Below are 15459 nucleotides of genomic sequence, written 5' to 3'. Positions count from 1 at the left end.
ACACCTGCTAAAATTAAGTCACCCTGTTGCTGTGCCATAGTTTTAGACAATGTAATATTGTACTCCACAAATTTCACTTTGATGCAATTCTAGCTGCCCTCAGTCTCCTCTTGGATATTAATTAAGGCACGTCTTCTAAAATTAACTTACACTGTTGCTGTGCCATAGTTCTGGACACTGCAGTATTATACTGAACAGACTCAAACATTGCCGCTTTTCTCGCTGCCCTTAGTCTCTTCTTGGATATATTTTAAGGACACCTGCTAAAATAAGCTCACCTTGTTACCCTGCCAGAGTTCTGGACACTGTATAATATAATCAACAGACTTCACTTTGATGCTATTGTCGCTGCCCTTAGTCTCCTCTTGGACACCTACTAAAAATGAGCTTCCACTGTTGCTGTGCCATAGTTCTGGATACAGTATTAATGTGTGCCACATGTTTTTTTGCCCTCAGTCTCCTCCTGGATAACATCCATCACATTACATAACATGCCAAGAATTAAATACAAGAGTCGTGTCTTGTCTGGAGCCAAGCCAAGATGGTACTGTGAGGTGGAATAGCAAACCTCCAGGTTTTGATTGTTGTTTTGGGCGTTTTTCGTCAAGGTGGCTGCAACCGGACTCCTACGCAGACCCCCAGAAGACGTCTCTGATCCTGAACAAAGACGATATACGCTGCGGTTGGCCGGCTACCATTGTCGTGCAGACCAAAGACCAGTATGGGGATGTGGTGCATGTACCGAACATGAAGGTCGGTAATACAGATTGTGTGCATCAGAGATCGTCAGTAACAGAACTAAAAATTCTTCAGTTTCATCTCCAGGTGGAGGTGAAGGCCGTGCCTGTTTCTCAAAAGAAATCAATGCAGCCTGAGAACATGAAAAAGCTGCAGAGACTACCCGGGACCACCTCCTCCTCCACTGCCGCCACCTCCTCCTCTTCCTCATCTTCTGGACCTGACCTCACTTTTGGAGGTCTGCCAGCGCCCAAGCTGGAGGCCACATACGAACCTATGATCGTTAAAGAAGCTCGTTACATCGCCATCACCATGATGAAGGTCAGCCTAATGCCGCTGACTTTGACCTCACCTGACCAGATCGTTATTCATTCCACCTTCTTGTTTTTCCAGGCATATGAGAGCTACTCTTTTGAAGAGCTACGATTTGCTTCCCCTACTCCTAAAAGGTGCCTGCGATCACAAAGAATCAATCAGAGATATTGTTTAGTATGTTTATTTTGACATTGTTTATCTCATTCAGGCCCAGTGAGAACATGCTGATACGTGCCAACACTGATGGAACCTACAGTGCTAACTGGACCCCGGGAGCCGTCGGCCTCTACACAATTCACGTCACCATCGATGGAATTGAAATAGGTGTGTTCCACTTAGCGCTTCTGTTTCATATTCTGAGTCATCCATAATTGGAGGATACCTAATGGGATATGGAGCGGTGGTCTACAACCAACAATGTCAATTTCCTGTTTAAAATGTATTCGGAACGATGCACGTTCTAGATGCTGGTTTGGAGGTTGAAGTCAAAGACCCTCCTAAAGGCATGATCCCGCCTGGCACACAGATGGTCAAACCCAAGGCCGAGCCGCAGCCCAGCAAGGTGAGCTTCATATTGAAAGTAAAAAAAATGTCATAATGCTGGACTCGACAAATTACCTCCAGACCTCAAACACCTGATGTCAGTCCCCTTATACACTATACTAGTAGTATACAGTGGAACATCAATTTACAAACCTCTCTATTTGCCAACTTTTCACTTTACCGACTTTTAGATCGAGCCAAATTTGCCTCCCGTGTGCGAACCATGTCTCTGTGTACGAACACGTCAATCATTTTGTGCCACGCCTGTAAGCAAAAAGCAGGGCGCAGCATTGTTGCAGAAGCGCACCACCTCCACGTCACTTACTCAGAGCTTCAGCGTGTGTGCCTTTTGTGTGTTCTTTCCCCTTTTGACAAGTGTTGTCCATTTTTGTAACTCTGTATTAGTCACAAAAAAAACAACAGGCCAGCGTGGAAAGAAAAGGGACAGTACTTAAATAATGCTCACAAGTATGGAAGAATCATCGAAGCAGGCTTTGTACCGGGGCAAGTTTTAATTGCGATGATACTGGACTTTTCTGGGAAAAAAACAATTCAAAGAGGAATTACTTACTTCACAGCAAAGAAAAGAACTACTCTCGTTCAGCAGCGATTCTTTTAAGGCGCACGCACCCCCACATACCCCCAACCCCAAGATATTTGTGATTTCTGATCGTTTGTTGGGGCACCAATGGCTCTTCTGTGTGTGTGCTCGTTGGCACAGTTTGTTGTTTTGGCTTTTCATTAAATAGATGTGTAACCTTCTTGTTATGTCTGTTTCATATACATAACTGTATATGAAACAGACATAACAAGGAGGTTATATATTTATTTAATACACTTATACACGATACAGCAGACAATGGCGTGGAACACCGCAGAGGCCACCACAGTGTATATGTTTCTTTTACTTTTTATTCATAGCTGTATGTAGAAGTGACAGTTGTATCCGCTGCTTTATTGTCTTTAATGTCCCTTGTCTTCTTTGATGTTTCCCTCTTCTTTGATGTTTGATGTTTCCCTCTTACACACATGTGAGAGGGATGTGTACTATGGCTATGAGTAGTTGTTTTTTTCCCTTGGCGTCAGTCTGAACCCCCTCTCCAGGGCCCAGGCTTAGACCGATTTTTAATTTTAATTTTTATTTTAATCTTTAATTTTTATTTTTATTTTAATCTTCAATTTTTTTCTCCCATTCCCCCCCACTTGTTTACCTGTATCTCACCTTTTTTGTAAGGGGTGCTGGAAGCCGGCAGATCTGTCAGCGATCCTGTTCTGTCTCCCTTTAATGTTTGTCTTATCTTGAATGGGTTTGTGCTGAAAATTTTAATTTTCCTGAAGGAATAAATAAAGTACTATCTAATCAGTCTATCTACACTTTATATTGTGTTGAAAGTTTACAAACCTTTATTAATACATGGACTTCTGTCAAGGCTGCAACCCATCCTCCCAGGTTTCTCATAGTCAGCATTGTCACTGGCGTCCCACTAGATGTGAATTCTCCTTGCCCACTGGGTGTGAGTTTTCCTTGCCCTTTTGTAGGTTCTTCCGAGGATGTTGTAGTCGTAATGATTTGTGCAGTCCTTTGAGACATTTGTGATTTGGGGCTATATAAATAAACATTGATTGATTGATTGATTGATTGATTGATTGATTCACATTGTTCTATGATATGGTGCCGAAATAATCAAACGTTTGGAGAAATGACTTAAGGTGACGGAACAGCGTTTCAAATACAGACCTAAGGCAGAAGTCAAGAGTGCAGGATATGATGTTGACCATTGAATAGAAACATGTTGATGGACACACAAGCCAACAGAATAGACTCCTAAAGAAGGCGACAAAGCAGAAGATGGAGGGATGAATTAACAGCACAGAGTGGCATTGCTTGGCAGAGAATAGGTTGGAAAATGGAAAATTGGTGAAGAAGTCTGTCTCTTGCAGTGGAGTGAATTAGGCTGAAATAGAAGAACAAAAATACATTGTTTCTTATGGAGAAATTGTGTTTCAATGTATGGATATTTTTCAATTTATGAACCCTGTTCAATAATTATATTAAATTGGTAAATATAGGTTCCACTGTACTATGTAGTACTTCAGTAGAGTAGAAAAGTAATTCAAGTTACAGCAACTACATTTAAAACAATGTTTTTTTCATTGTGCATCACTCTCTTCTATACACATTGCAGCAATTTTCTGCACGACTATTGAGGCCACACCCCTTGTATGAGCTGTGCATTTGTCCATTGCTGCACGAAACATTCTGAAAAAAATAACACAAATTAATACATGTTTTTTCTTTTCAATTATTTTTGACAACTGAAAGAATTTGAAGTACTATGCTATTCATAGGTTGTATTATAGTCTGCTTATTAGCATAATATTTAGGTTGTACATTCAAAAGATATGGAATATATTATTAGTTAATATGTTTTGATTAAACATATTTTCTTATAAGAAAAATCTAATTTTTGGAGAGTTTTAGATGTAAAATTAAAAAACACATATATACATATGTCATCTCTACTTATCAAAACAAAAACATATCAAACACAATAATAATACTTTTTTGTATTTATAACATTGTTGATACTCTACATAGAAAAATACAGTACACTTTGAAAATACGTAGAAAAATTATATTTTATTATATTTACTGGTAATAGCTTTCCCACACAAAGCATGTACCACATCATTTCTGGATTTTCGTACAGCAATTATATTAGATTGGGTATGATGTTGGTAATGAGGAAAGATGTTAATGTCTCTTTTATTAATGATAGCATTTTAGCTTGCTTGCGAACAGTGGCGCTGGCTGCTAGCTGGAGATCAGCGACGCTTTAGTGTTTGTCTCCAGGAAATTAGTAATATCACCAATTTGTAAGTTTATTATGAATACCGGTAATCGTTGCATTTGTAATTACCTATGTATTCCTTTAAATTAGTATTTCATATTTGTAATTATTTAGCTAAACTTCCATTGGAAGAGTCAAGAGATGTTTTTAGGAAATTCCATCCCTTTACAGCCCTGACAAGACATTGTCTGCTGACTTATCCAACAGAAACTCATGCATTGAGGCCTTGGTTATGCTTTTTTTTGGGACTTGTGGGCACAAAATCATCATTGTGGTGGAAACTTTGTTTTCTAATGGGGAAACAAGCAACAGGATGCAACCTCTATCTGCTCCGTGTGTGTATTTCCCCTCTTTTACGTGAATGTGGTTTGTGATGATGTGAAAGCGGAACTGACGCAGACCTCACCCTGCGGTTCTTTGTCCTTCAGTGCACGCGTCCTCCTCCTGCTTCTTCTGGCTGACCTCCTTTTTTTGGGTTCTCTTCTTCTTTGCTGCTGCGGTTCACACACCGTCTCCCCTCTGCTTCTCTCAGGTTCGCAAATTTGTGTCCAAGGATAGCGCAGGCCTGCGTGTGCGCAGTCACCCCTCCCTGCAGAGCGAACAAATAGGCAAAGTGCATGTCAATGGCACCATCACTTTCATCGACGAGGTAATTGAAGTTGTCAGACATCTTCAATCAGTTTTTTTTTCTTTGAAGAACTCATAATATGAACGCTCATAAGTGTGTCCAAACTGCAACCAATTGATATCGGACCGTGGCCTATTTTTTAATTAGAATCAGTGCGTTATATTATTAAATACAGCGGGCAAAACAGTATTTAGTCAGCCACCGATTGTGCAAGTTCTCCCACTTAAAATGATGACAGAGGTCTTTAATTTTCATCATAGGTACACTTCAACTGTGAGAGACAGAATGTGAAAAAAAATCCAGGAATTCACATTGTAGGAATTTTAAAGAATTTATTTGTAAATTATGGTGGAAAAGAAGTATTTGGTCAACCATTCAAAGCTCTCACTGATGGAAGGAGGTTTTGGCTCAAAATCTCACAATACATGGTCCCATTCATCCTTTCCTTAACACAGAACAATCGTCCTGTCCCTTTGGCAGAAAAACAGCCCCAAAGCATGATGTTTCCACCCCCATGCTTCACAGTAGGTGTGGTGTTCTTGGGATGCAACTCAGTATTCTTCTCCCAATCCTCTGCTGTATCATCAATGTATCCATTTTGGTATAAACTCAAAATGGATGCATGGATAATACAGCAGAGGATTGAGAGAATGTCATGTGGTCAGAGGAAACCAAAATATAACTTTTTGGCATAAATTCAACTCGTCGTGTTTGGAGGAAGAAGAATACTGAGTTGCATTCCAAGAACACCATACCGACTGTGAAGCATGGGGGTGGAAACATCATGCTTTGGGGCTGTTTTTCTGCTAAGGGGACAGGACGATTGATCCATGTTAAGGAAAGAATGAATGGGGCCATGTATCATGAGATTTTGAGCCAAAACCTCCTTCCATCAGTGAGAGCTTTGAATGGTTGACCAAATACTTATTTTCCACCATATGTTTACAAATACATTCTTTAAAAATCCTACAATGTAAATTCCTGGATTTTTTTTTTCACATTCTGTCTTTCACAGTTGAAGTGTACCTATGATGAAAATTACAGACCTCTGTCATCATTTTAAGTGGGAGAACGTGCAGAATCGGTGGCTGACTAAATACTTTTTTGCCCCACTATAGTGCGCTAATTTGCTTTGTCACAGATAACACAGGACTAAGGTGCAAATATTTGTTCAGATAGCCTTGCATTCTTGGAATACTTACGCTGCACCTTAAATGTAAAATAAGAATCAAAGTGGCCACCTGCATACTTTAGTTCTGTATTATACGAACCTCACTGCCTAAGTTAAAGGAAAACCTTAAACTTAAAGTACCAATGATTGTTACACACACACTAGGTGCGGCGAAATTATTGTCTGCATTTGACCCATCACCCTTGATTACCCCCTGGGAGATGAGGGGAGCATTGAGCAGCAGCGGTGCCTGCACCCTGGAAACCTAGCACATTTTTAAAAGAAAAATAGCATATATAAGTCGCACTGGAGTATAAGTCACATTTTTTGGGTAAATTTATTTGATAAAACCCAACACCAAGGATAGACATTTGAAAGGCAATTTAAAATAAATAAAGAATAGTGAACAACAGGCTGAATAAGTGTACGTTATATGAAGCATAAATAACCAACTGAGAAGGTGCCTGGTATGTTAACGTGACATATTATGGTAAGAGTCATTCAAATAACTCTAACATATAGAACATGCTATACGTTTACCAAAGAATCTGTCACTCCTAATCGCTAAATCCCATGAAATCTTATACGTCTAGTCTCTTACGTGAATGGGCTAAATAATAGTATTTGATATTTTACAGTAATGTGTTAAAAATTTCACACATAAGCCGTTCCTGAGTATAAGTCGCACCCCTGGCCAAACTATGAAAAAAACTGCGATTTATAGTCTGAAAAATACGGAAAACATCAGGAGGAGGAGAACAACAATTGTTTAGTAATTGTTGCTAGCACGCTAGTGGCTGACTAGCTAGTAAGGGTACACAAAACAATCAGTTCACATCCGAATCGAGATTCTTATTTATCCCAATACTTTTATCAATTAATTATTTTTTTTTATTTTTTTATTTTTAGAATTAGTTTTTAAAAATACATTTTCAGGCCATCTTCATGCAGCGAGAAGGAACTTTTCTAACCTGCAACATGTTTTAAAAAAGTTTAATTGTAATTATAATACCAAATAATACATTGCAAGAATCTGCTTGAATCGAGAATCGCTTTTGAATCAAATTGTCACCCAAGGAATCGGAATTTGATCAAATTGTTAAGTGCCCGTAGTATTTAGCTCGGTGTGGCACTCGTCGTAAATGTATTTTATAGATGGTATACTGCCTAATTCTTACTCAAACTTTAACACTTTGGTCTGAGGCGCAGCTATGACAAATTACTGTTTTGTTGTTTGAAGGTGTTACCTATCAAGCTCTTTTCACACTATGTTGGCCGTGTAAGGGCTGTCTAAAGTCCGGCTTTGAGTTGTTATGATAAATGATAAATGGGTTGTACTTGTATAGCGCTTTTCTACCTTCAAGGTACTCAAAGCGCTTTGACACTACTTCCACATTTACCCATTCACACACACATTCACACACACATTCACACACTGATGGAGGGAGCTGCCATGCAAGGCGCCAACCAGCACCCATCAGGAGCAAGGGTGAAGTGTCTTGCTCAGGACACAACGGACGTGACGAGGTTGGTACTAGGTGGGATTTGAACCAGGGACCCTCGGGTTGCGCACGGCCACTCTTCCACTGCGCCACGCCGTCCCATGATAGTTCAAATGTTGAAGAAAGTTATTCAATTACAAGGGTACATTTAAAAAAAATGTATCCAAGCAAGCAATTTATCATTCTCCAAGTTAATGTCTTACTGTTAGAATCATTATTTGGCTTGTAAATGTTGTGTGTAATTACCTTTTAAACTCCCTAAAATGTTTCACTTTTAAGATACTGTTTAGGTAAAACCCCATCTTTCATGAAGTCTCAAGAGAGTTGTGTGTGTGTGTGTGTGTGTGTGTGTGTGTGTGTGTGTGTGTGTGCGTGCGTGCGTGCGTGCGTGCGTGCGTGCGTGCGTGCGTGCGTGCGTGCGTGCGTGCGTGCGTGCGTGCGTGCGTGCGTGCGTGCGTGCGTGCGTGCGTGCGTGCGTGCGTGCGTGCGTGCGTGCGTGCGTGCGTGCGTGCGTGTACTTTCAAACCCATTCTGTTTACATAGTAATCGTACGGCATGGCTGTGCTCTGCTCTGTTGCTTGTTCAACCCCCTCCGCATCCTTTTTTAGATCCACAACGATGATGGTGTGTGGCTCAAACTCAATGACGAAACCATAAAGAAGTATGTTCCCAGCATGAATGGTTACACTGAGGCCTGGTGCCTCTCTTTTAACCAGCATCTGGGCAGGAGCCTTCTGGTCCCAGCCGACGTAAGTAAAGATGCAACTGCACTCTGACAGAGGTTTTGGCCAGTCAGTGAGTTTGGCGTTTCAAGTTTTCGGAGCCCTCTCCCCCAAAATGTACACGAAGCATGTTTATTTGGACCAATGTGTATCAACCAATAGGGGCGCCCTTTGCATGTAATGTTTGTTTGAATAACACCTTGTACTGAGGCAGCGAAAGGAAATGCAGCCGCATGCAATGAAGTGATGCTTAAAGGTGGAATGTTCACCAGAATGGACCGTATTTCCTCATTTAGTGACCTAGGGTGTTCATTTTATCAACTGCAGAGAGTACCATGAGACAACTCAGGGTAAGGGTGGCGGGATTTGTATTAATAGTAATATTATTTTTAATAATGAGAATGATAAGTTTGATTTACAAGGCGAAAAAATATTTTTTTACAAAAAAGTTTGATTTATTACATTGTCTTTTGCCTGAATTAATAATGATTTTTAAATGAAATAATATTAAAGTGTAACATTTTAAAAAATAGATTTTTTTTAACTGCCTGTAAAAGCAGACATTTTTCCTTTTTTTCTTTTTTTTTTGTGCTAAAGTATTAAAGCTTTGGCCTGTATTTGTATAAACGGCAAAGGTCGGGGAAATGCTGCATCTTCTGTTTTTGAAATTGTTTTTGCAAGATCAAAAACCTTCTGTTCAACTCCTTGCCTGCTCAACTTTACTTCCTCCTGTGGCCCAGCAAGGCAAATTTCCTTCTTGCCAGCAGCTTTACAAATGCCGTGTTTGCACTGCGCAACAGTGTGCACTTTCAGACAGCGACACAGATTTGTTAAGCGTGACGTCGCGTCAGTGACTATTGTTCACTCGTCCACACAAGAGACATTGTAACATGTTTTTCCTCGAGAGGGAAATAAAATTGGCATCTATTTGAGGTGCTGGCTTTATTTTTCTTAAAGCTGACGACTAATTGGTACATGGTGTCTGTGAGAGTAGAGGCCACTGTTTGAGGAAATACTGCATATGTGGAAAAGCAGCTCACACGCTGAAATAGCATACCGACTAACACTGAGACAAGGAGTAAAGCTGCAACTTGCATCCTGTTGATTAGGGGTGTCCAAACTTGTCACAGCAGGGTTGCATACAGAAAAACTGAAATGTGTGGAGGAGCCATTTTGCTCATATATAAGGGGAAATAGGGGATTTATCGTTTTCCTCACAAATTGCTGTTAAATGAATACAAAATAGAAAATAAAGAGACCCTAACTGGGGCTCAAAGTCATGTCCGCTGTATCCCAAGACAGTGTCACTAAACACTGAGCTCTTCCTGGTGTGACGTGTCCATAAACAGCTGGCCGTCTATTGGCCTCCAACGTCTCTTACTGTATGTAGACCATTGGTCTGCACACAAGAGTCTTTTCCAAATCGTGTTGAGAAGATGGGTCTTCATGCAGGGTTCGCCTAGAAACCGACGCACCACCTTGCCCCGGAGATGTAGCTCTCCTCTGGCAATGGTGATGATCCTTCCGCAAGTTCACATAGGTTAATTTTGTTAACACTTATACTTCCTCTACAGTATTTAGTCAAGTTTGATGTCTTCTCACTTATCCGTCTAATCTCTAAAGTGTTAATATGTTCATTCAGCCTATTTATTTGAGGTAGGGAATGTCGCAAATTAGATCTGTTTTGTGTACTTTTATAAAAGACTATTCCTTTTGTAAGTTTTTTTTTTTATCAACTTTGGAAGAATCATCCAATGAATAACACACAGGTCTGCGCCCCATAGGTGGTCCACAGACATACTGCAGGGGGGTCGTGACATTTTTGTCTGATTAGACTTTTAAAAAAAAAATATTACTTCTTATTTCCTTTGAAATTTTTCCATCTATCCATCCATTTCCTACCGCTTTTCCCTTTCGCGGTCGTGGGGGTTCGCTGGAGCCTATCTCAGCTGCATTCGGGCGGGAGGAAGTATATTTTTTTCAAATATACTTTTAACATTCCAACACACTGTAGTGTAGTTTAAAAATGGCTGTGAATATGAACATTAATATTTATATTATATTCATGTTACCATTTAAGAAAGCTAGCGATTAGCTCTCTAGTTGCCACCTAGTGATTAGCAGACCTAGCTGTTATTTGGGGATTGGCACTCTTGCAGCCGGCTAGCAGTTAGTGTACTATTTACCAGCAATAAGCACGCTAGTTGCTAGCGGGCGATTAAAGTTAAAGTTAAAGTACCAATGATTGTCACACACACACTAGGTGTGGTGAAATTTGTCCTCTGCATTTGACCCATCCCCTTGATCACCCCCTGGGAAGTGAGGGGAGCAGTGGGAATCCTTAATGGTGATTTAAACCCCAATTCCAACCCTTGATGCTGAGTGCCAAGCAGGGCGGCAATGGGTCCCATTTTTTTATAGTCTTTGGTCTGACTCGGCAGGGGTTTGAACTCCCAACCTACCGATCTCAGGGCGGACACTCTAACCACTAGGCCACTGAGTAGGTATACTAGCCCACTGAGTAGGCCACTCAACGGCCGTGGCTGCCAGTTGGCGATTCTCGTGCTAGGGCCAGCAAGTAATTAGTGTGCCTTTTTCCAGCTAGCGATTAGCGGCCCAAGTTGTCAACTAGCGATTAGCAGGCTATTGCTCGGCCAGCTGTTAACTGCGCAATACTGTATTATTTGAATAGCTTATTGCATAATACCAAGGTACCTTTAGTGATGTTTTAAATTAAAACACAATTTTATAAAGGATACATAAGTAGGGGGTCCTTGTTCCGTTCCTCCATCAGTTTGGGGGGTCCTTGGCTTGGAAAATGTTAAAGACCCCTGGTAGAGCGATTACATCTGCATCTGTAGGATGCTACTAATACCCAGTGACCAGTCAGTATACAGTCATACATATCATCATAATTTGTTTATTTCTGTCTTAAAAAAACAAACAACACCATCGATTAGACTGATTGGCAGCTATGGACAAGATCTAACGAATCATATTCAACCATGGAAATCCTTAGTCCAAGACAACCTTAGTGACCAACTGCCCGCTCTTTTTTCAGTAAATACAAAAAGTGTCCTAATCGACAAGATATTTACTCAAGGTTGGCAAAGATGTCCATCCATCCATCCATCCATCTTCTTCCGCTTATCCGAGGTCGGGTCGCGGGGGCAGCAGCCTAAGCAGGGAAGCCCAGACTTCCCTCTCCCCAGCCACTTCGTCTAGCTCTTCCCGGGGGATCCCGAGGCGTTCCCAGGCCAGCCGGGAGACATAGTCTTCCCAACGTGTCCTGGGTCTTCCCCGTGGCCTCCTACCGGTTGGACGTGCCCTAAACACCTCCCTCGGGAGGCGTTCGGGTGGCATCCTGACCAGATGCCCGAACCACCTCATCTGGCTCCTCTCGATGTGGGGGAGCAGCGGCTTTACTTTGAGCTCCTCCCGGATGACAGAGCTTCTCACCCTATCTCTAAGGGAGAGCCCCGCCACACGGCGGAGGAAACTCATTTCGGCTGCTTGTACCCGTGATCTTAACCTTTCGGTCATGACCCAAAGCTCATGACCATAGGTGAGGATGGGAACGTAGATCGACCGGTAAATTGAGAGCTTTGCCTTTCGGCTCAGCTCCTTCTTCACCACAACAGATCGGTACAACGTCCGCATTACTGAAGACGCCGCACCGATCCGCCTGTCGATCTCACGATCCACTCTTCCCCCACTCGTGAACAAGACTCCTAGGTACTTGAACTCCTCCACTTGGGGCAGGGTCTCCTCCCCAACCCGGAGATGGCACTCCACCCTTTTCCGGGAGAGAACCATGGACTCGGATTTGGAGGTGCTGATTCTCATTCCGGCCGCTTCACACTCGGCTGCGAACCGATCCAGTGAGAGCTGAAGATCCCAGCCAGATGAAGCCAACAGGACCACATCGTCAGCAAAAAGCAGAGACCTAATCCCGCGGCCACCAAACCAGAACCCCTCAATGCCTTGACTGCGCCTAGAAATTCTGTCCATAAAAGTTATGAACAGAATCGGTGACAAAGGGCAACCTTGGCGTAGTCCAACCCTCACTGGAAACGTGTCCGACTTACTGCCGGCAATGCGGACCAAGCTCTGACACTGATCGTACTGGGATCGGACTGCCATAATAAGACAGTCCGATACCCCATACTCTCTGAGCACTCCCCACAGGACTTCCCGAGGGACACGGTCGAATGCCTTCTCCAAGTCCACAAAGCACATGTAGACTGGTTGGGCAAACTCCCATGCACCCTCAAGAACCCTGCCGAGAGTATAGAGCTGGTCCACAGTTCCACGACCAGGACGAAAACCACACTGTTCCTCCTGAATCCGAGGTTCGACTATCCGGCGTAGCCTCCTCTCCAGTACACCTGAATAAACCTTACCGGGAAGGCTGAGGAGTGTGATCCCACGATAGTTGGAACACACCCTCCGGTCCCCCTTCTTAAAGAGAGGGACCACCACCCCGGTCTGCCAATCCAGAGGTACCGCCCCCGATGTCCACGCGATGCTGCAGAGTCTTGTCAACCAAGACAGCCCCACAGCATCCAGAGCCTTAAGGAACTCCGGGCGGATCTCATCCACCCCTGGGGCCTTGCCACCGAGGAGCTTTTTAACTACCTCAGCAACCTCAGCCCCAGAAATAGGAGAGTCCACCACAGATTCCCCAGGCACTGCTTCCTCATAGGAAGACGTGTTGGTGGGATTGAGGAGGTCTTCAAAGTATTCCTTCCACCTATCCACAACATCCGCAGTTGAGGTCAGCAGAACACCATCCGCACCATACACGGTGTTGACAGTGCACTGCTTCCCCTTCCTGAGGCGGCGGATGGTGGTCCAGAATCGCTTCGAAGCCATCCGGAAGTCATTTTCCATGGCTTCCCCAAACTCTTCCCATGACCGAGTTTTTGCCTCTGTGACCGCTGAAGCTGCACACCACTTGGCCTGTTGGTACCTGTACCTGTCCACTGCCTCTGGAGTCCTATGAGCCAAAAGAACCCGGTAGGACTCCTTCTTCAGCTTGACGGCATCCCTCAAAGATGTCTTCTCCAGCCATCTTTCTCTAGCTCTGATTGGATTGAATCACGTAACATATAACTTGTTACGAGGCAGCCTGTCACAAGTTTAGTCCTGAGTAGGGATTGGTTCCGTCCACATTTGAACCGATACTCTACCAATTCCCAGTACCAGGGAATCGATACCCGTATCATTTTTTGTTTTTTGTGTGTGTTAATAAATATTAATTGTTTATGATGATAAAATCAATGTTTTTATTGCAACATTTAAACAACAGCTGATTTTACTGCTGTCCAGTTATATTTTGTTTCATTATAATATTTCCAAGTGTCATTTTTAAGTATGATTTTAATTTTCAATTGCAGTTGCAAGTCCAAGACGTTAGATTGCAGTAATGTATAGTTTATGGTGTTTTGCCGAGTCAGTTCAGTCTTTGTATCTAGTCTTTTGTTGCCCCTTAACAAGTGTTAATACTGTTAAGTATTGTACCTGCTGTTGGATTGTAACTTTAATTTTAGTTGTATTTTTCATCAACAAATTTTACAGCCTGTCACAAGTCTAGTCCTGAGTAGGGATTGGTACCGTCCACATTTGAACGGATACTCTACCAATTCCCGGTACCAGGGAATTGATACCCGTATTTGTTTTCATTTTAGTTGTATTTTTCATTAACACATTTTAAAGGTGTTAACTCGCCATGTAATATTGCTAAAGCTAATAGTAGCATGTCAATTGCAAAGCCAATGTATATTAGCACCAAGTTAACGCAGTTTTGGAAAAGTGGAGCCTTACTTTAGTTAGGCTGGGGTGTTTTTTAAGTCAATTGTTTTGTTTGCATTGAGAATTGCTGCATTATCTAGAAGTAGTTTGGCTGAGTTTGCTTTCAGTGCTGCTGGAGTCATCGCCAAGTGCAGGAGTGCCAAGAAGTGGCGTTACGCGCAACTCAGAGACCGTAGCATGGCACCGTTAGATTTTATAGTAGGACCAGCAGTATTCGGTCGGTGCCAATAAAAAGTACCGGATTCTGAACCTATCCCCACTTCTGAGTGTTGCTGAGGTCTCTGTAAAGTGGTCCCGATCTGTGTCGTAGCTGCAATACCGGTGAATACTTTTTTCATGGAGGGAAAAATCCAGGGGAAAAAAACGGTACCAGGAAGAAATAACAAGAGTGCTGACGAAAAGCAACTGCGGGCCGCAAATGCGCCCTTGTGCCGCACTTTGGACACCTCTAATGTCGCTAGTAAATAAGCTTAGTTAGCTTTTCCTCCATTCCCAATGCATTTTCAGGGCATGCAACTATGCTTGATTTTTGATTTTCATTTCGCGGCAACAAAACTCAGTCAGGACAGGCAACGCTATGGTTGTTATAGGAGGTATACCCCAAAAATGGGATCTCATGAACAAAGCTGCACCTTTGCATCGGGATGCTTTAGGTGGCTAAGAGACTTCCATGTCTGAACAGCATGACACACTGTATCATACCATTTTTTTGGAAGTCTCCTCCCCGCCCCCACCAGAAACAAAGAAATCCAGTGTCCTTTTTTTTGCCTCTCTTCTGACCCGGGGCATTCTCCAAAGAGCCAAAGTGAAAATTAATCTTCTTCCAAAAAAATATTTAAGCGCCCTGTACTCCCCCCCCCCCCCCCCATCCCACACATTGTGTTTTCTCTCCCTTCTCTCTTTTTCTCGATTCGTCTACTGTGTGTCTTGACTGTCTCACGATGTGTTGCTCAGAGTGTCTTTAACGCTAGCCATGGAGTCAGGGATATCGGAATTTTCTCGTGGACCCCCTTAACTATATTCCCGCCACAGGTGAGTTGTATGAAATAGAGGGATAAATAGCTTGTCTGACCCCCGCCTCCTCACCCGAACACCCGTAGATTCTCATTTGTTTATGTCACTTGTTAATAAGTCCAAGGTGGAGCTGCATGGGTGTCTCTTTATGTATCACTGT

The 15459-nt window shown here is 42.6% G+C and overlaps 1 protein-coding gene across 17 annotated transcripts in view; it reads left to right on the top strand.

Annotated features, from left to right (window-relative positions):
* Window positions 1–15459, top strand: part of mycbp2 (MYC binding protein 2) — a 158912-nt gene that overhangs the window by 86201 nt on the left and 57252 nt on the right. For 8 of the 17 annotated variants that reach the window (XM_061879800.1, XM_061879795.1, XM_061879798.1 and 5 more), the window contains 8 exons: window positions 609–753; window positions 814–1059; window positions 1132–1187; window positions 1262–1377; window positions 1518–1615; window positions 4981–5097; window positions 8358–8498; window positions 15240–15317. In XM_061879800.1, the coding sequence (XP_061735784.1) occupies window positions 609–753; window positions 814–1059; window positions 1132–1187; window positions 1262–1377; window positions 1518–1615; window positions 4981–5097; window positions 8358–8498; window positions 15240–15317 (997 nt within the window). The remainder of the gene's footprint in view (window positions 1–608; window positions 754–813; window positions 1060–1131; window positions 1188–1261; window positions 1378–1517; window positions 1616–4980; window positions 5098–8357; window positions 8499–15239; window positions 15318–15459) is intronic. The other 9 variants (XM_061879804.1, XM_061879803.1, XM_061879796.1 and 6 more) reach the window with 4 other exon arrangements.

The sequence above is a fragment of the Nerophis ophidion genome, linkage group LG19, assembly GCF_033978795.1.
Source record: "Nerophis ophidion isolate RoL-2023_Sa linkage group LG19, RoL_Noph_v1.0, whole genome shotgun sequence".
NCBI classification, from domain to species: domain Eukaryota; kingdom Metazoa; phylum Chordata; class Actinopteri; order Syngnathiformes; family Syngnathidae; genus Nerophis; species Nerophis ophidion.
The sequence above is the reverse complement of the archived record's forward strand: the minus strand, read 5'-3'. Positions and strand labels throughout refer to the sequence as shown.